The sequence below is a fragment of the Salvelinus sp. IW2-2015 genome, linkage group LG4q.2 (assembly GCF_002910315.2).
Source record: "Salvelinus sp. IW2-2015 linkage group LG4q.2, ASM291031v2, whole genome shotgun sequence".
Classification (NCBI taxonomy): Eukaryota; Metazoa; Chordata; class Actinopteri; order Salmoniformes; family Salmonidae; genus Salvelinus; species Salvelinus sp. IW2-2015.
In genome coordinates this window covers 21,888,000-21,909,473 of record NC_036843.1, presented here as the reverse complement: position 1 = coordinate 21,909,473, position 21,474 = coordinate 21,888,000, and the positions used below count along the sequence as shown (strand labels likewise).

At 40.3% G+C, this 21,474-nt stretch overlaps 1 protein-coding gene across 1 annotated transcript; it reads right to left on the bottom strand.

The window, feature by feature from the left end:
* Window positions 1–278: 278 nt before the first annotated feature.
* Window positions 279–10,649, bottom strand: LOC111963473 (galectin-3). Its single transcript, XM_023986938.2, has 5 exons — window positions 10,548–10,649; window positions 2,818–3,258; window positions 2,518–2,606; window positions 1,349–1,517; window positions 279–960 (listed from the first exon to the last, which is right to left on the bottom strand). Exons 1-5 carry the CDS (start codon window positions 10,551–10,553, stop codon window positions 805–807), a joined length of 861 nt encoding a protein of 286 aa, XP_023842706.1. The 5' UTR covers window positions 10,554–10,649; the 3' UTR covers window positions 279–804.
* Window positions 10,650–21,474: the final 10,825 nt, after the last annotated feature.

The following is a 21,474-nucleotide window of genomic DNA, read 5'->3' as shown; positions in this document are numbered from 1 at the left end:
ATTGACACTCTCCTCCCTGAATAAACATGTTAAGTGCTGATGGCTGGTAATGGAAATAAGATCATCACTGCTTATAGAAACACTACAGAAAGATAGTGCATGACATCATTACATTACCAACAAGTGAACTTGCTCATGATTGCAGGGTTAAGGAGAAAGAGCTTTGAAAATACAGTATGTTTACAGACATGGTCCTTCATTCACTAATGCAAAGTAATAATAGCCTATATGTTAAGTGGTAATATGCATTGGTGTTTTCAAATTCATCTACTACTGTGTGGTATAGGTAGCCAAGGTAATGTTTATTTTGCCACAGCAAATACTAGGCTTGTTGTGGATCTAAAACATTCAACATAGTCTCAACTGTGCCACCTAGTGGGAAAGGTTATACAACAATAACAATCACTCAAAACACATACTGTACATCACCCTGTATCTGGAGGAAGAAATATCAGTCAATAGAAAAATATGTTTGAGTCTAACATTGGATATAGGTGGTTTTCATTCAAATGTATGTACCTATTCAGACTTAAAACCAATGAATTTGTAAGTTAAAAGTTGTTGACTTTTTTCTCTTATTAAAAGACTAAGAAAATATATTTTTCCACACAGAGAATATACCATCTTAGTAGAAGTACAGAATATGATGGTAGTACTACTGGGTTAAAGCTTTAGACTCAAGCTACTGTATGTTTCTGTTGAAAGCCAATGATGGAAGGTCACTGGAACCATAAAAATAGAACCTGAGGGACTTTGGCTAATCTGGTCATTCTATTAAATGGCTGAAACCAACCCTGCTAGATCTTATAGTTTGTCAATCTCCACAGACGTGAGGGTGACATCATTATAGATGACCAGGTGTTTGATGGATTGGATGTCACGGATGCGGTGTTTGAACTCCAGGATGTGTGAGCTGTTCACTGCCACCTTGAACTCACTGTTAGTGCACATGATCTTCATCTGGAAAAACACAGGACCACAAACTCATTATTATGCAAAATCAAAGAATGTGTTAAGATATGACTGAAATGTAAATTAATATATTGATTGTAAAACATGATCTGTTGATCATGAATAACATTTGAATTTGTTTGACATTATTTTTAATTACCATAAAAATCATACAACTGAAAATATCGAGATGAATACAGGAGTGTCTAAAGATATTTTCCAAATGGCATCCTATTCAGTGCACTACTTTTGACCAAAGCATGTTCTGTTCAAAAGTTGTGCACTATATAGGGGGGTGCCATTTGGGACAAAACCTAATTCTCAATGGACCCCAGCCATCATGGTTTTAAAACTCTGATTGGTTGACATGAAGTAAAGCAGAAGATAGATTCCTCACCTCGAAGGGCTGGCCCTGAGTGAAGGGGAAGTGATTGTGCTCTCTCTCCTCTTTGCCCCATGTATTGCCTATCTGACTGTTCCGCACAATCGTTTTCTTTCCCTGGTCATTAAAGCGTGGGTTTAAGTGCATGGCAATGTCATTCCCTTTGGTTAGATTGATGGTGAACCTACAGGGAGATAATAGCAGTGTTCATACCAACTCCTTGTCACTCATTTTCTTTTCAAACAATTTGTTTGGCTTGACAATGAGCAATGGAATTTCAAGAGCACAAACATATTTGGGACGAAGCTAATAACATAGTGGTAAACCTTGGATTTTGTGACATTTACGTCATCAATGCGTTTATCTAGTAGTGTCGATTACAAGTCAGACAACAGCATTATGTTTTGTGATGAATGTGTGTGTGTGTTCTATGAGCCACATGCTCAACAGCACTCAGCGACATTCTCCATGTGTGAGCTTTTTGAGTTTGTGGCCATAGTTACTGTAGACCTACTCTTGACTTCAAAGTGATTGGTATTATCTGGTATTGAATTCATCACAGATCATTTGTTCTATTCTCACCCATTGTCCTTACATTAGTTAAATTGTATTCAGTCGAGGTTTGGAAATAATGATGTCAAGATGCTCTTTTGGGATTACTGTCTGCCAACCTCTTTCAAAAGGGGCCTCATTGATTTACATTTGACAGTAATCTAGATTTGTTAACTACCCAGAGCTTGATTATCTAGATCCTCTCGTCTAACTTCTATTAGTCTCCGTTTACATCCTGAGATGGATACTTATGCATCACACACTTTGAAGAACAAAAGAACAACCGTTTGTATTTGATAAGATTTTAGTCCTTATTAGATTGAGAGTAGCAGTAGAAGTAGCCAGGTCCCAGATCTGTTTGTGCTATCATTCCAACTCCTTGTCATGCCAAATATCATGTATAGGATGACAAGTGGCAAGGAGTGGGATGATGGCACAAACAGACTAGTACTTAGGTTATGGTATAAGATGTTTGCAGGCAACATATCAAGGAAAGGCATTCCATTTGTGTACCTACTGCTGGCTACAAGACTGAAATAACTGAGCAACATTAAGAATCAAAGTGTGGAAATAGCTACAATGTAGATCTTCACAATTTACCACGGAAACTATATTTTGCTGTGAATACTGACATTTTGGCATTTTGGTTAACTGTCCCACGAATTGTGATGAGCATCTTGTCGTAGCATCCATTTGGCAGATTCAGGTCATATGGCACTTTCTGTTGGGGAAATAAAATGGGTTTGTTGAAAACAGCAAATAAAAACAGCCAAAACCAGTTGAGTGTCATTAGGACAGGCTTACAACAATGTCTGAGTAGAGGTCTTGAGGGCTAATCTGTCACAAAGATATTTCTGAACCATGCAGAACCTTGCTCATGGTTTTTCAAACCGTCATAACCAACATCCTCAGGATTGAATGTCTTCTCTTACCAGTGAACTATTTTGTGGAGCAGTTGGTTGGGCAGGGCCTGGACCGGGGCTTGGCCATCCGGGTGCAGTAGGTTGGCTAATCTGTCCTGGCTGCCCTGGCCATGTCGGCTGACTGGGCTGTCCCCCACCTGGTTGTCCGGGCCAGGTTTGCTGGCCAGGCTGCCCCCCACCTGGTTGTCCGGGCCAGGTTGGCTGGCCAGGCTGCCCCCCACCTGGTTGTCCGGGCCAGCCGGGCTGCCCCCCTCCTTGTTGTCCGGGCCATGAGGGTTGGGAAGGGTTTGGTTGTTGTCCAGGCCACATGGGGGCGGGCTGGCCTGGTTGACCACCAGGCTGTCCTGGCCATGTTGGCTGGTTGGGTTGCCCACCAGGCCACACGCCCCCACTACCCTGCTGGTTGTTCTGGCCTGGCCAGCCCGGTTCACCACCCAGAGCATCTGAAAGCTGTAGGGGAAGAGGGGAAGCAGAGCGGGGTGAGAGAGGATTGATAGTGTGCACAAGTGGATGTGTCTCCTTGCTTAATTTCTCACTGGACCCAGCTAGCACATAATGTTCTGAGAACCATTTGTTTCTTAGAGCTTGGTGAGAGCGTGGAGTCCTATGGTTATTTTGCATACAACCTACCCACAATTTTCTGGGAATGGTGCAGGATAGTGATTTGCCTTTGGAACATTCTCAGCACATTTAAGGAACTTGACAAGTGTCTCCTGACCGCTCCTGTCTCAGCCTCCAGTATTTATGCTGCAGTAGTTTATGTGTCGGGGGGCTAGGGTCAGTTGGTTACCTGGAGTACTTCTCCTGTCTTATCCAGTGTCCTGTGTGAATTTAAGTATGCTCTCTCTAATTCTCTCGTTCTCTCTTTCTCTCTGAGAACCTGAGCCCTAGGACCATACGTCAGGACTACCGGGCATGATGACACCTTGCTGTCCCCAGTCCGCCTGGCCTTGCTGCTATTCCAGTTTCAACTGTTCTGCCTGCGGTTATGGAACCCCTACCTGTCCCAGACCTGCTGTTTTCAACTCTTAATGATCGGCTATGAAAAGCCAACTGAGATTTATTCCTGATTATTATTTGACCATGCTTGTCATTTATGAACATTTTGAAAATCTTGGCTCTCTCTAATTTTCTCCTTCTCTCTTTCTTTCTCTCGGAGGACCTGGGCCCTAGGACCATGCGTCGGGACTGCCGCCCGTGGTGACTCCTTGCTGCCCCAGTCCGCCTGGCCTTGCTGCTATTCCAGTTTCAACTGTTCTGCCTGCGGTTTGTCTCTTATACACATCTAGATGTGTATAAGAGACAGGTCCCAGACCTGTTGTTTTTCAACTCTTGATGATCGGCTATGAAAAGCCAACTGAAAATTATTCATGATTATTATTTGACCATGCTTGTCACTTATGAACATCTTGGCATAGTTCTGTTATAATCTCCACCCGGCACAGCCAGAAGAGGACTGGCCACCCCTCATAGCCTGGTTCCTCTCTAGGTTTCTTCCTAGGTTTTGGCCTTTCTAGGGAGTTTTTCCTAGCCACCGTGCTTCTACACCTGCATTACTAGCTGTTTGGGGTTTTAGGCTGGGTGTCTGTACAGCACTTCGAGATATTAGCTGATGTACGAAGGGCTATATAAAATAAAATTGATTGATTGATTGATTGACAAAATAACAATTTTCTTGGTATTTCATTATTTTAACAAAATGTGTCTTAAAAGTTCAAACATGGTTACCTTTCATTTCAATTTTGGTCATGTTCTAGGAACGTTCAACTGGCTTGACATTAGTCCATATTAGGCTCACTTGGGCCGAAGATGTCTCTTTTTTTTTTTTTAAGGTCTATGTCCCTAGAGTTGGAAAATGTGTGATAGCAGTGCAGCAATCATGCCAGTCGGTATAAAATATTACGTTGCGGCCCGCCCACCTCTGGGGAAAACAATCTGTGGTTACCTAGGTTACTCCATTGACTCGCAGCAAAAACAAAAAAATTGCATTTGAAAAATTCAAGTTATCTGCTTGTTTTAGTCAATTACAAAACTACATGTCTAAAGATCACTTTTCAACATTGCCTGCTCGCAACTGGTTTCTCACTACTTAGAAAAACGTAATATTGTAGGGCTTTCCTCATGCCCCTTTTCATGATGCTGCTAACCACGTGAGTGAGTGCTAGCTACCGACTGGAACATTAAGCTAGCAAAACCAACACCACAAACAGACTACACAGCTACAAGTAGGTTTTACCTGAGATTAAATGTTTTCCACACACATAGAGTAGCTACACGTAGCCTACATGGACACCGGGTCCCCACATTTCCCACGCTGAATAGCCTGAAGCCACAGGGCACTTCTCGCAGGCTCTATTTCCCTACATAGTTTCAATGAACCGTAGGTCAGGATTTTTTACCTGGTTAACGAGCAGTTTTTTGGCATGTTTTATTATTTCTGTATAACAAAAAATGAACAATAAAGTTGGCTCTTTTACAATGGGGGTCAATGGGAAAGAATGTTTGTATTCCCCAATTTGTGGGTGTGGTCGAGGGGAATTCCTTCTTATGACATGAACAACGACTCGGTAGTGCTCTTTATTTCATCCCTCCATCCCATTCATTTTTTCCCCAAAGGGATTTTATCCTGACAAACAATGTCATGCAAGTTACTCTCCAATTGCTCACGTATACATGTGTAATTGGAAAGCTTAGATTCACAGCTATCCTGCAGACAATTTCGAAATGTTCAGGTCAACAGAACTTTGACTTCTATGTTAGATATCAAATGTACCTGTATAAATGGCTTTAAAAAGGGAAAGCATGATACATTTAAAAAACTTTGACAAGTGATTTGGAAAGGTAAGGAAATTACCTTTCAAATTATATTTAATCAACTTTGAAATGACCAGCTACAACTATTGTAAAAAAAGAAAAGAAAAAAGCTCCCATATGCGCATTGACATTAGAATGTTGAAAGCTTAGCCATAGAATTCCATGTAATTGGACAGCTATGTTTTTGTATTCTAACTTTGATAAGAGGCAGCAAATTGCACACACACAGCTAGGCCTGGTTATTAAAAAGATTTGTAGATACAGGTCCATCAGAGAATTCACACATTAACCCCACAGAAGCCTTTTTCCAATATTGCCACCAAACTACTCAATGGGGTCTTATTGGACCACACCTGTTTGAAATGTAATTGTAGTAACACCAGAAATATCTTAAAATGTTCATGTAGAATGATGTAGAATACACAACCACATGACAGGTGTGCCAGATATACAGATGTTAAATTATTCACAGAATTGTGTTAATTAAGAATGTGCCCAAAAAGGGTGGCTACTTTGAAGAATCTTAAATATATTTTGATTTGTTTAACACTTTTTTGTTTACTACATGATTCCATATGTGTTATTTCATAGTTTGTCTTTACTATTATTCTACAATGTAGAACATAGTAAAAATAAAGAGTAGGTGTCCAAACTTTGGACTGGTACTGTATATTGAGGCAAACATTATAGACAGTACCCTATTGGCAAAATAAAACTCAATTGATTGAACATTAACATTTCTTCAATATGATTTACATTGACAGTGAATTCAGAAAGTATTCAGACCCCTTCACTTTTTCAAAATGTTTGTTACGTTACAGCCTTATTCTAAAATGTATTAATCTACACACAATATCCCATAATGACAAAGTGAAAACAGGTTTTTAGAAATGTTGGCAAAAGTATATTAAAAAAGAAATACCTTATTTACATAAGTATTCAGACCCTTTGCTATGAGGCTCGCAATAGAGGTGCATCCTGTTTCCATTGATCATCCTTGATGTTTCTACAACTTTATTGGAGTCCACTTATGATAAATTCAATTGATTGGACATGATTTGGAAAGGCACTCACCTGTCTATATAAGGTCCCACAGTTGACAGTGCATGTCAGAGCAAAAACCAAGCCATGAGGTTGAAGGAATTGTCCATAGAGCTCCAAGACAGGATTGTGTCGAGGCACAGACCTGACGAAGGGTACCCCAAAAAAATGTCTGCAGCATTGAAGGTCACCAAGAACAGTGGCCTCCATTCTTTTTAAAATTTCATTTATCATTTATTTATTCTCCTTTTTAACATTTTTTCTCCCCAATTGGTAGTTACAGTCTTGTCCCATCGCTGCTACTCCCGTACGGACTTGGGAGAGGTGCAGGTCGATTGTCATGTGTCCTCCGAAACACGACCCTGCCAAGCCGCACTGCTTCTTGACCCACTGCTCGCTTAACCTGGAAGCCAGCCGCACCAAAGTGTCGGAGGAAACACCGTACAACTGGCGACCAAAGTCAGCGTGCATGCGCCCGGCCTGCCACAAGGAGTTGATAGAGTGCGATGGCATAAGGCCATCCCGGCCGGCCAAACCCTCCCCGAACCCGGACAATGCTGGGCCAATTGTGCACCGCTTTGACACTGCCTGGGATCGAACACAGGTTTGTAGTGACACCTCAAGCACAGCGGCCTCCATCATTCTTAAATGGAAGAAGTTTGGAACCACCAAGACTCTTCCTAGAGCTAGCCGCCCAGCCAAATGGAGCAATCGGGGGAGAAGGGCCTTGGTCAGTGAGGTGACCAAGAACCCCAGTTCCTCTGTTGAGATGGGAGAACCCTCCAGAAGGACAACCATCTCTGCAGCACTCCACCAATCAGGCTTTTATGGTAGAGTGGCCAGACGGAAGCCACTCCTCAATAAAAGGCACGACAGCCTGCTTGGAGTTTGCCAAAAGGCACCTAAAGGACTGTCAGATCATGAGAAACAAGATTATCTGGTCTGATTAAACCAAGATTGAACTCTTTGGCCTGAATTCCAAGCGTCACGTCTGGAAGAAACCTGGCACCATCCCTATGGTGAAGCATGGTGGTGGCAGCATCATGCTGTAGGGATGTTTTTCAGCGGCAGGGACTGGGAGACTAGTCAGGATCGAAGCAAAGATGAATGAAGCAAAGTGCAGAGAGATCCTTGATGAAAATCTGCTCCAGAGCACTCAGGACCTCAATCTGGGGCAAAGGTTCACTTTCCAAGAGGACAATGACCCTAAGCACACAGCCAAGACAACGCATTAGTGGCTTCGGGACAAGTYTCTGAATGTCCTTGAGTGGCCCAGCCAGAGCCCGGACTTGAACCCAATCGAACATCTCTGGAGAGACCTGAAATTAGCTGTGCAGCAACACTCCCCATCTAACCTGACAGAGCTTGAGAGGATCTGCTTTGAAGAATGGGAGAAATTCCCCACATACAGGTGAGCCAAGCTTGTAGCATAATACCCAAGAAGACTTGAGGCTGTAATCGCTGCCAAAGGGGATTCAAAGTACCAAGTAAAGGGTCTGAATACTTATGGTACCAGTCAAAAGTTTGGACACCCCTACTCATTAAAGGGTTTTTCTTTATTTTGACTATGTTCTACATTGTAGAATAATAGTGAAGACATAAACTATGAAATAACACATATGGAATCATGTTTTATATTTTATATTTGAGATTCTTCAAAGTAGCCACCCTTGATGACAGCTTTGCATACGCTTGGCACTCTCTCAACCAGCTTCATGAGGAATGCTTTTCCAACAGTCTTGAAGGAGTTCCCACATATGCTGAGCACTTGTTTGCTGCTTTTCTGTCACTCTGCGGTCCAACTCATCTCAAACCATCTCAATTGGGTTGAGGTCAGGTAATTGTGGTGTGTTTTGGGTATTTATCCTGTTGAAAAACAAATGATAGTCCCACTAAGTGCAAACCAGAAGGAATGGCGTATTGCTGCAGAATGCTGTGGTAGCCATGCTGGTTAAGTGTACCTTGAGTTTGAAATATATCACTGACAGTGTCACCAGCAAAGCACCACCACAAGAACAAATTCTTATTTACAATGACGGCCTAGGAACAGTGGGTTAACTGCCTTGTTCAGGGGCAGAACGACAGATTTTTACCTTGTCAGCTCAGGGATTCGATCTAGCAACCTCCTGGTTACTAGTCCAACACTCTAACTAACCACTAGGCTACCTGCCGCCCCAGTGGGAACCACACTCAGTGGGAACCACACATGCGGAGCTCATCCGTTCACCTTCTTCGCGTCTCACAAAGACAGAGGTTGGAACCCAAAATCTCACATTTGGACTGATGAGGAAAATAAACTATTTAGAATAAGTATGTAACGTACCAAAATGTGGAAAAATTCAAGAGGTCTGAATACTTTCTGAATTCACTGTATAGGTCTATGTAGCCTATTTATATTTGAAGGCAGTCATCTCTGCTTTCATTTTAAGCATATTTTTATCCTTCACTTGTTTGTGACAATTGCAAACACTTTGGCAACTTTGCATTTGTAGTCAACTTCGTTTTTAAGTTATCGGCGGTCACAGTCAGACAGATCAACTTCTTCATGCTATGTTTAGCTGAGATCTGTGAATAAAGTGACGCGGAAGGGCAAAAAAACATCTAATGACGCACTTAGCTGTTCTGCGAGTCGTCTGAGGTAAGTAACTAGCGTTTAAGTGCAACTTTAGTAACGATGGTTTTGGGAAACAGCTGGGAGATTGAATGATGCTCCTACGAAGGTTCTAACGATGAACTTAGACTTAAGATGCTGGGCCCTGAACATTTCCGAAAATGTGTCTGATGGATAGCTGTGAATCTAAGCTTTCCAATGATAAACTGACGTTGTTTGTCATAGGGTAAAATTAATGGGATGGAGGGATGAAAGAAAGAGTGATAACACAGAAAGCTACCATTGCTGCACTGCTATCACACATTTTTCAACTGGGGGACATAAACCTTTAAAAAAAATAATCTTATGAGACATCGTTGGCCCATGTGAGCCCAACACCCCAAATGTTCTCAAATAGTTCAGTGAAAGTTCTTCAGTGGGAATTTCAGTACTTCAGCATAGCGTTTCCTACAGGTTTCCTCATTTAAAAGTAATGTCCTCAAATTGTTCCAAGAAAGTAAAGAAAATTGCATAAAAAAGTTGCATAAAACCACAAGAAAACATTAGAACGTTCTCTGAACGTTACTAAAGTTATTTAAAAACATATACATTCCATTCTCAGCATAAAAAAAACTCACTCTATCCTTTATCTTGTTAAGTGTGTTCAGGTGCGTTTGCTGCGCCCACTAACGGGCCACACCCGATCTTAATGAGTGCTTGTTTCCTTTGAAATGGGGTCTGTTTGAACAGACAAAAATTAACAGCTTTGTAGGCATAAAAACAAAATGGCATGCTTGCGCCATCCTGGTGTTTCAGTGGAATAAATCCTTCAATAGAGAACAGACAATTATAGGGTTGARTCTCACTGATGCCGTGTCACAACAACAAATTGCAAGATTAATGCCTAAGGAAATTAATTTACATGTGCTTGGCGTTCAAAAAAGCTAACCCCAAAATAAGCTAGCAGTGTTAAAAGTCTTGAAACATTCAGGTGAAGGTTAAGGAAGTTATTCAAAAACCTCAAAATAACCTATAATTTGTATTCTCTGTGTTAATAAAACCCCACAGGAAAATTTAAGGATCCAGATTAAAACGTTTGCATAATCTCCCTGCAATCTAAAAATAAACGTTCCCAGAACAGGCTACATTTTGACTTCCTGAAACCAGAAACATACGTTCCCACAACTTCCAAGGAACCAAATGTGCTAGCTGTGGAATACAGTGAGCGCTTTATTGCTTATAGTATTAAGCATTCTTGCAATTTGATAGAATATTAGAAAAAGTGTTTACTTACATCCATTGTATCTGAAAAGGAGAGTGAAATGTTTGAGTTAAAATGATTGCATGTTTTAAATACTTCATCCAGACAGGTCTTGAGAGGAAAGTATGCTCAAATGTTTATATGACAAACGTTAGCCGTAGTCGTAGTCTTTTCTGTGGAACCATACAGATGAGTAATGTTTTCTGTACAGAATTATAAGAATGCATTCATGTCATAAGACTGTATCAATCAGGGGAACACCTATCCTATCCTCACCACACCCATTTGGAATTTTCTTTCATATGCATCAGACCAGAGCTAATTTGAGTCAGGATATTGGTGGAGGTAAGGTGTTTATTTCAACAGACAAAGCCATAATAACGTTCTGACATCATTCTACCCACCTTCCCCACACACACCCTTCGCTCCTCCAGGTCCATCTCCCTTTAGCAGCAGACTAAAAACTATGGGTGACAGGGCTTTCAGTTGCTCTGCAACTGTGGGACGCACTTCCAGACACTATTAGGGCTGCAGAGTCTCTGTCCTTTAAGGCACAGCTCAAGACTGTGCTTTCAGAAAAGCTTTCAAGGACCTCTGCTAGTATTCTGGCCACACCTGTATATAACTTTGATTGTTGTCTGTGTTGTTTTTATTATTATACATTATACTTTTTTTAAATTAATGTGCACCTTGGGTCTGAGAAAAGCACTTTACAAATTAAAATAATTATCATTATAATAGCCTATAATATATAATAGCTCCGAACACATTAGATATATTTCAAAAGTAAACTAAAAGTATTTATTCAAAATTAGCCTACTTCCTGGATTCTTTGTGTACCATGAGGCCTAACTAACAATTGTCATGATCATGAGGAGGAGGGATGATTCTCTGCTATATTTAGATTCCTAACCGGATATGTACTGACTGCTATTACTGTCCTATCAAACAGAGTATAAATGTGAAAACAGAGGGGCAGTAATAAAAAAGCATTAAAACAATTGCACTTGTATTTTCCTAATAGCTCTGACTTTGCTTATAACTTCTTTATCGAGGAAAGATGTAGGACTGTGATACAGTATGTGGTTGTCTCACCTAGCTATCTTAAGATGAATGCACTAACCAAGTAGCTCTGGATAGGAGCGTCTGCTTAATGACTAAAATGTAAATGTAGAAATGAAAACATGAAAGAACACAGAACAGGTAGGAACATGATACGTTGACTTAGGAGAGTATTTTTCAGTCTACCTAGAGCAAACATTCAGTCATATTGCGCAGTTTTGTGGAATGTTCAGTGCCTCATGGAAACTATGCACTCTTTGAAAAACGAGTTCCAAAAGGGTCCTTTGGCTGTCCCCATAGGAGAACCCTTTCCCCCCCAGGTAGAACATTTTTAGTTCCAGGTAGAACAMTCACTGGAAAGGGTTTTACATTGAACCCAAATGGGTTCTACATTGCACAAACAAGGGTTCTTTAAAGGGTTCTCTTATGGGGACAGCCAAAGAACCGTTCTAGATAGCAARTATTTTTCTAAGAGTGTGGTTCACAACACATGAATCGCAGGTACTATCTTCTGTAAAAACCTTTCCGGTCCTCACTCGTTTTGCAAGGCCACCGATCAACTTAAACAGCAGGAATCCATTTGGGATCGTTGACATGACATTTTTAAGCGGTGTGCGCTGTGATACAGAAGATATCATACTGCATATCCAGTGTGAGATACTGTATATCTAACCATCCGACATTAAAATATCTCTTCCTGGTTATGTAATATGCCCTCTATCTCCCTACACAGAAGCTGTTGTAAAATTCAACGTGAACCTTCCTTAAAACTAATATTAGTATAAGAATGCACAAAAACGAATTCCTTCAGATTACAGTACAAGCAGTTGATACACAATACAAAGCAATGGCTGGTGTATGACCCAAATGAAGACATACCTGTTAGTAGCTCCGTTCAGTTGGCAGAGATACAGTAGACAGGGAAGGCTGTGTGTCAGTGTATATATAAACTGGTTCCCCCACAAGGCCACACCTTTATTTCCCGGTCTCGCTTCTGAGAGACCACACCCGCAGAGTAACTTTCCCACCAGCATTAAAAGTATGTACAACAAAATGGCGCACAGGTTTCTGTGTTTATTTGTGAGTTTCTTTCTTAAACAGCACAATTATGAATAATAGTAATATGAGGTTCTTACAGTTATCTGTTAAATGTTTAGTTATGATGAGAGAAACCTTTCCACGGAAAGTTTCCATGTGTATACATGTTGCGCCTCTGGATGGGTGTGTTTGCAGACTGTCCAAACCACAAAGGTCTAATGCACAGCAAAAAAAACAGTCCGTTTCTATGGTTTGTGGGTGTGGTTGGAATGCTATCAAGCATACTTTTTAAGGGTGCGCTGTTTGTAGAAGTCAAACCCCCGAGTCGAAAATATACAGGTTAGAACAAGAGGATTCTAATATCCCATAACTCTTTGCCTAATTGCGGAATAATTCTAAACAATGGGACCAGCAATGTGAGCGAAAATAACTGGAAGTTAATGTTAACTGTACAGAAAAAAACCATCACAATGGAAAATAAACACAATCATAGTGAATTTGATCTAATTACTCAGCAAACACATAGTATAACTGTTTTACTGTCATTCTAATCATTTATCTACAGACACACACTAATTTATCTACAGACACACACTAATTTATCTACAGACACACACTTAATTGATTTCCTGACGGCTGGGCACTTTTTCAATGCAAATACTGTAGCATCAACAATGGCACTGGCCCTGGGTTTGTTTTCAAACGCTTCTGCATGGACTTATTAAGGGTGCGTTTGTAAATTGCCTCCAGTGTGTGAGAGTGCACTCTGGGTGGTAACTTCAGAGTGTTGTCAGCTTGCCTGTTCATATATTAAGAGCGTTTTGCTCTAGGAGCGTTCAGAGTGCACTCTGGACGTAAGGTTGATGAGGAGTAGGGTTGATCTGAGTGTTCTGATCTCACAACGACAGTCAACCACCCAAGCTAACTGGCTAAAGTTGGCTAGCTTGCTAGCTATTTTCAGACACAAATGAGAAAACATCTCACTGACCATTTTACTCACCCTAGCAGAGCTGGTTATGCTGCTTTTATGTTATCTAGAGTGTCAGTGACTGTAACTGTGCTGCTGGCAACAATTTAATAACTTTTTTGGCCAACATTTACTGACACCGGTCATATTCTTAGGGTGATTGATCCGTTATTCTGTGGTCTGGCACACTCGGAGTACTCTGAAATCGGAATAGATAGCCAGAGTCAATTTACTAACGCACTCTACACATCAAAACCTTGCCTTGTTAAATAATGGTTAAATAAAAAAAACATATACATACATACATATATATATGCATATATATATGTATGCGTAATGTATGCGTATATATGTGGGAAGGTTGAAAGTTGTTTCTGAATGTTCTCTGAACAACTTGAGAACATAACTTTAAATAGAACCATCAGGAAACCTGTAGGAAACGTTATGCTGAATTACTGAAATGTCCACCTAAGGAACATATGGTTCAGGTTCTTATAATGTTATGTGCTAGATGGGTATCTTGAGCCATTCCCAGAAGGTTGTATGCAGAATAACCATTGGACAAGCACACTCTCACCAATGTCTTAGACACATATGGTTCTCAAAAAGTTATATGCTAGATGAGTTGTTCCCTTCAAATTAGGTCTTGTTTGAATGCTATGTATATACAGTGGAGGCAAAAAAGTATTTAGTCAGCCACCAATTGTGCAAGTTCTCCCACTTAAAAAGATGAGAGAGGCCTGTAATTTTCATCATAGGTACACTTCAACTATGACAGTCAGAATGAGAGAAAAAAATTCCAGAAAATCACATTGTAGGATTTTTAATTAATTAATTATCAAATTATGGTGGAAAATAAGTATTTGGTCACCTACAANCTCATTTTGTCTGTCATAGTTGAAGTGTACCTATGATGAAAATTACAGGCCTCTCTCATCTTTTTAAGTGGGAGAACTTGCACAATGGGTGGCTGACTAAATACTTTTTTGCCCCACTGTATATATGTATATATATTGGGTTAACTTGTTTGAACTCCAAGCACAGATATAAATTAATTTCCTCATACATTAATCATGCAAACACATTTCTTGTTTATGATGACACAGCATCAGTGAGATTTGAGCTTATGATCTTCTGTTTTCTATCCTTGAAATGAGTCCACTGTGCCACCGGAATGGAGCTAGAATGCCCTGTTTTATTACGCATACAAAGTTGTTCATTTGAGTATTCAAACAAGACCTAATTTCAAAGGAAACAACTCATCTAGCATATAACTTTTTGAGAACCATATGTGTCTAAGACATAGGTGAGAGTGTGCTTGTCCAATGGTTATTTTGCATACAACCTTCCCACAATGTTCTGGGAATGGCTCAAGATACCCATCTATCACATAACGTTATAAGAACCTGAACCATATGTTCCTTAGGTGGACATTTCAGTAATTCAGCATAACGTTTCCTACAGGTTTCCTGATGGTTCTATTTAAAGTTATGTTCTCAAGTTGTTCAGAGAACATTCAGAAACAACTTTCTTCTGTGAGGAATTTCAGTACTTCAGCATAATATGTTCTGCAGGTTTCCTCGTGGTTCTATTTAAGTTCATGTTCTCAGAACATTAAGAAAACGTTCCATAAAAAAACAAGAAACATTAGTAATGTTCAAAGAATGTTCTAAGAATGTTATTTAAAAACATATACATTTCGTTCTCAGCATCAACAAAACTCTCTCTATCCTCTTATCTTGTTCAGTGTGTTGGCCGCGCCCACTAATTGTCGACACCTGATCTTAATTAGTGCTTGTTTCCTTTGAAATGGGGTCTGTTTGAATAAACTAAAATGAACAGCTTTGTATGAGTAAAAAAAGATGGCATGCGTGCACCATCCTTGTAGCACAGTGTACTAATTCCAGGGATAGAGAACAGAAGATCATAGGTGTGAATCTCACTGACGCATGTCACAATAAAAAATGTGTTTGCATGATTAATGCTTAAGCAAATGAATTTCCATGTGTCATGTCTGTGCTTGGAGTTCAAAACAGTAAAAAAATCTTACTGAAACATGTTCTCGGAGTGTTACTTAATTATCTTCAGGGCCTCCTGAGTGGCACAGTGGTCTAAGGCAGTGCTAGAGGTGTCACTACAGATCCGGGTTTGATCCCAGGATGTGTTGCAACTGGCCGTGACCAGGTGACTCATGAAGTGACGGACAACTGGCCCAGCTTCGTCCGGGTTAGGGCAGGGTTTGGCCAGCTGGGATGTCCTTGTCCCATCACGCTCTAGCAACTCCTTGTGGCGGCCGGGCGCATGCACGCTGACTTCAGTCGCCAGCTGTACGGTGTTTCCTCCGACACATTGGTGCGGCTGGCTTCCGGGTTAAGCAAGCATGTGTCAAGAAGCAGTGCGGCTTGGCGGGGTCGTGTTTCAGAGGACGCACGGCTCTCGACCTTTGCCTCTCCCGAGTCCATACGGGAGTTGCAGCGATGGGACAAGACTGTAACTACCAATTGGATATCACTAAAAAGTATCTAATAAMATTTATTATCTTCAAATAACCTAGAATTTTCATTTTCAGAACGTTAATAAAACCTTCCAGGCAAACTTTCAGGGAACTATAGTCTAATGTTTTCAGAACCTCTCTGCAACCTAAAAATGAACATTCTCAGAACAGGAAAATTTTTCACTTCCGTTCTCAGAACGTTAAAAGGTCCATTATCAGCAACGATCACTCCTGTGTTCCAATGGCATGTTGTGTTAGCTAATCCAAGTTTAGCATTTTAAAAGGCTAATTGATCAGTAGAAAACCCTTTTGCAATTATGTTAGCACAGCTGAAAACTGTTGTTCTGATTAAATAAGCAATACAACTGGCCTTCTTCAGACTAGTTGAGTATCTGGAGCATCAGCATTTGTGGTTTCGATTACAGGCTCAAAATGGCCAGAAACGAAGCTCTTTCTTCTGAAACTTGTCAGTCTATTCTTGTTCTGAGAAATGAAGGTTATTCCATGCCTTCTAGGCAGCGTGGCAAAGAAAAAGACATATCTCAGACTGGCCAATAAAAATAAAAGATTAAGATGGGCAAAATAACACAGACATTGGACAGAGGAACTCTGCCTAGAAGGCCAGCATCCCGGAGTCACCTCTTCACTGTTGACGTTGACACTATTGTTTTGCGGGTATTATTAAATGAAGCTGCCAGTTGAGGACTTGTGAGGCGTCTGTTTCTCAAACTAGACACTCTAATGTACTTGTCCTCTTGCTCAGTTGTGCACCGGGGCCTCCCACTCTTCGTTTTATTCTGGTTAAAGCCAGTTTGTGCTGTTCTGTGAAGGGAGTAGTACACAGTGTTGTACGAGATCTTCAGTTTCTTGTCAATTTCTCGCATGGAAWAGCCTTCATTTCTCAGAACAAGAATAGACTGACAAGTTTCAGAAGAAAGAGCTTAGTTTCTGGCCATTTTGAGCCTGTAATCAAACTCACAAATGCTGATAATCCAAATACTCAACTAGTCTGAAGAAGGCCAGTTTTATTGCTTCTTTAATCCGAACAACAGTTTTCAGCTGTGCTAACATAATTGCAAAAGCGTTTTCTAAAGATCAATTAGCTTTTTAAAATGATAAACATTTACATTACATTTAAGTCATTTAGCAGACGCTAAACTTGGATTAGTTAACGCAATGTGCCATTGGAACACAGGAGTGATGGTTGCTGATAATGGGCCTCTGTACGCCTATGTAGATATTCCATAAAAAATCTGCMGTTTCCAGCTCAATAGTAATTTACAACATTAACAATGTCTACACTGTATTTCTGATCAATTTGATGTTATTGTAATGGGCCAAAAATGTGCTTTTCTTTCAAAAACAAGGACATTTCTACGGTAGTATATCTTTTCCTTAAAGCTTTAGATTATGAACCATAGAGAAATAGCTGCTAATTTGATGGCAATTTAAAAGACTGTACACTGTGTTATTTATTTTTAAAGTTGTTTGTTATTTGGCAACCTCTCCAGCACATAATGATGTGCCTTGTGCTCTTACCTCAGCTACACTTTAAACAAGTTAGGCTTCTCCTAGCACACACATGCAAATGCACTCACACACACGCACACACACACACACACACGAATGTACACACACAAATGCACACACACAAATGCACACACACAAATGCACACACATGCAAATGCTCACATACACACGAATGCACACACATGCAAATGCACACGCAGCATTGCACACACACACACAATCGTAAGTATCATTATTTGATGTCATGCATGGGACATAAGTGAGTGCCTTACATAGAAAGTGCATAACAAATTATAGGATTGTAAGGATACTCATACACTATCCAATGGTCTGTCTGTGGCTTCTTTCTTCCTTACCCCGTCACAAAGCTGGCATATGATTCAGATAAGGTCAAATTCACTGACTGAAAGATCAATTTACCCTGAATGGCTTCAGAACTCACAACTGAACTGACTTGCCTAGTTAAATAAAGGTAAAAAAAAAAAGAAAAAAATCTAGGAACGTGACCAGTGTTGAGCCAGACTCCTACACCTTGGATCAAAGAGAGAACCAGGCAGAAACACTGAAATTCCCACTTAATAACATTGTTTTTTACTATTTTCCCAAACATTAGAGATCTTTAATAGACACTCTTTTCCAAAGAAACTTACAGTAGTGCATACATACATTTGTATACTTTTATTGAGTACTGGTACTGTGTGGGAATTGAACCCACAATGCTGGCATTTCAAGTTGGATAACATTTCTAGAATATTACCAAAATGTCAATTAAACGCAACAATGTTTGAACTTTTAGGATACGTTCATTTAAAGTAATGACWTTTTTTTTTGTCAAGTTCCTTAAATGTGCTGAGAAWGTTCCAAAGCCAAGCAGGTAGCCTAGCGGTTAGAGCGTAAGGCCAGTAACTGAAAGGTTGCTGGCTCAAATCCCTGAGCTGACAAGGTTGAAATCTGTTGTTCTACCCCTGAACAAGGCAGTTCCCCGGTAGGCTGTCATTGTAAATAAGAATTTGTTCATAACTGGCTTGCCCAGTTAAATAAAGGTTAAAAGAAAAGCTATCCTGCACCATTCTGGGAAGGTTGTATACAAAATAACCATAGGACTCCACGCTCTCACCAAGCTCTAAGAAACATATGGTTCTCAGAACGTTATGTGCTAGCTGGGATGAATGCCTGCAAAAATATTAATGCCACCATACTTATCTCTTGAGTCCAAGCATACAAAATAACACGTTTTTATGTGTTTTAAAAATCCCAGTAGATAACAAAATTATCAAAATTGGAAGTACAACTATCCAAAGGTGCAAAATTATGGGAAATTACTCTCCTTTTATGCATTTTTTACCAAACAATTTCAAACACATCAAATCAAATATTATTCCTGATAAAAAAACAGATTGTGCAGGATTCATTCATTGGTATAATCACAATCCAATTCCATGTATTCAATACAAAAGTTGGTTTGCTCATAGTTTTGTAGACTTCCCATTAGCGCACAGAAACACAATATTCAATTGCAAACAGGATGCATGTTTTGGAATATTTGTATTCTGTACAGGCTTCCTTCATTTCACTCTGTCAGTTAGGTTAGTATTGTGGAGTAACTACAATGTAGTTTTCTCCCATCACAGCCATTCAAATCTGTAAATGTTTTAAAGTCACCATTGGTCTCGTGGTGAAACCTCTGAGTGGTTTCCTTCCTCCCCGGCAAATGAGTTAGGAAGGATGCCTGTATATTTGTAGTGACTGGGTGTATTAATACACCATCCAAAGTGTAATTAATAACTTCACCATGCTCAAAGGGATATTCAAGTTATATATATTTTTTTTTTATCTACCAATAGGTGTCCTTCTTTGCGAGGCATTGGAAAACCTCCCTGGTCTTTGTGGTTGAATATKTGTTTGAAATTCACTGCTCGACTGAGGGACCTTTCAGATAATTTTATTTGTGGGGTACAGAGATGAGGTAGTCATTCAAAAATCATGTTAAACACTATTATTGAATGCATTGTTCATACAACTTAGTATGTGACTTGTTAGGGATATTTTTACTCCTGAACTTATTTAGGCTTGCCATAACAAAAGGGGMAGAATACTTGGTCACTCACAGCATTTCAGCTTTTCATTTTTTATTAATTTGTTCAAACAATTTACATAATTCTACTTTGACATTATGGGGTGTTGTGTGTAGGCCAGTGACATTTAAAATATATATTTAATCCATTTTAAGTTCAGGCTGTAACAACAAAATGGGAAAAGAGTCAAGGGTTGTGAATACTTTCTGAAGGCACTGTACATACAGTGTGAATAATTCTCAGGCTACATAAATAACTTGAGTTGGAACAGACATGCATAGATCCTATTGCACATAGCCTACTGTGGTTTGGTGTATTTGAATAGAGCTTATTGTTCCTATTTGTTTAATAGTTCGGAAATTAAGTAATTAAGAGCTTTCAGTGGTTACATTGCGGGAGTAACACAGTTAACACACAAAGGCCAGCGGCAGTGGTGTTAGTGTTTAGATACTGGTGTGAATAGCGGAGTCTTGGATTTGGGTAAGTAGGATAATGTTTGTACTGGGTGGGCTTCTGTGGTATTATTCAAATGTATTCTACTGTATTCTATTGTTCTACTGCAAACTGTCGCTGTGCAATGCATTGTTCTACTGTACATATGGGCCTACAGTAACCCCTTTTACCATGTAGGCTATATGCGAATTGGTAACACAAGATGATGATGATAATGATGATCTGAAGTTCTGTAAATGTATTTGATCATTGCTGTTCTGCTATAGATACTGTACATTTAAACACAGATGAAAAAATGACTTTTACACGATTGAGAAAAACTGTAACCTAACCTTACCTCAACCACCATAACCTTACCTCAACCCCCATCCCCTGGGGGAAGTGTCTTGCCATAGATTTTCAAGTAGATTTAAGGGAAATAGGAATTTCCCCCTAACCTAACCTTAGCCATAACCCTCAACATTATGCTCAAACCTGGCACCACCCTTAACCTAACACCTCTAAATAGGGCTCCCCGAACTCACAATTTAACCCCTGAATGTGACTTTAGTTGTCAATACAGTGAAAGGTGTGTTACATTCCCCGATTTCTGTGTTGTTGTGGGTTTGTATGCATGTGTATGTATTTCAGGAAATGTCTATCCTGGATTCCCCCAAGCAACTGATTGGCCGGCCTCGTGGCAGATTGGAGCTGACCCCACCCTCTCGTCAGGGGATACAGTGAAAGGTGTGTTACATTCCCCGGTTTCTGTGTTGTTGTGGGTTTGTATGCATGTGTATGTATTTCAGGAAATGTCTAACCTGGATTCCCCCAAGCAACTGAATGGTCAGCCTCGTGGCAGATTGGAGCTGACCCCGCCCTCTTGTCAGGGGATACAGCTGTCTGTAATTACAGACTCCTCCAGCTGTATAAAAGCCAGTGTTCCTTTGTTCAGATGGAGAGCTTATTGGTATGTCCTGTTTTGGTTGTTGCGCAGAGAGAGCTTATTGTTATGTCCTGTTTTGGTTGTTGCTCAGAGAGAGCTTATTGGTATGTCCTGTTTTGGTTGTTGCTCAGACAGTTTTTGTGAAGTATTTTGTAGCCGGTCCTGCTGAGGTATGTTTTTGTCACAAGGATTATTGAAATTGTTCACGTTATGTTAGTATTACTGTTTTTGTTCCCAGGGGGGAAGGGGAAGGCACCTTGGGAGTGCTTCGGCAAGAGGCCTGCGGGCATGCATATACCCGTAGTAAGTACTCTGTCTATACACACTAGGTAAGACCTGGGCGGACCATCCCCTGTATTTTGGTTAGTGCGCCAGGTGGTGTTAGGTAGGTAAGATGGGAGAGGGGGTTCTTTAAC

Bases quoted from the DNA above. Each gene is read 5' to 3' on its own strand.
- LOC111963473 (XM_023986938.2), bottom strand. The intron at 2,607-2,817 runs GTAAGAGAAGAC...TTTCCCCAACAG, and splicing joins CTCCACAAAATAGTTCACTG to AAAGTGCCATATGACCTGAA. The intron at 1,518-2,517 runs GTCAGTATTCAC...ATCTCCCTGTAG, and splicing joins GTTAACCAAAATGCCAAAAT to GTTCACCATCAATCTAACCA.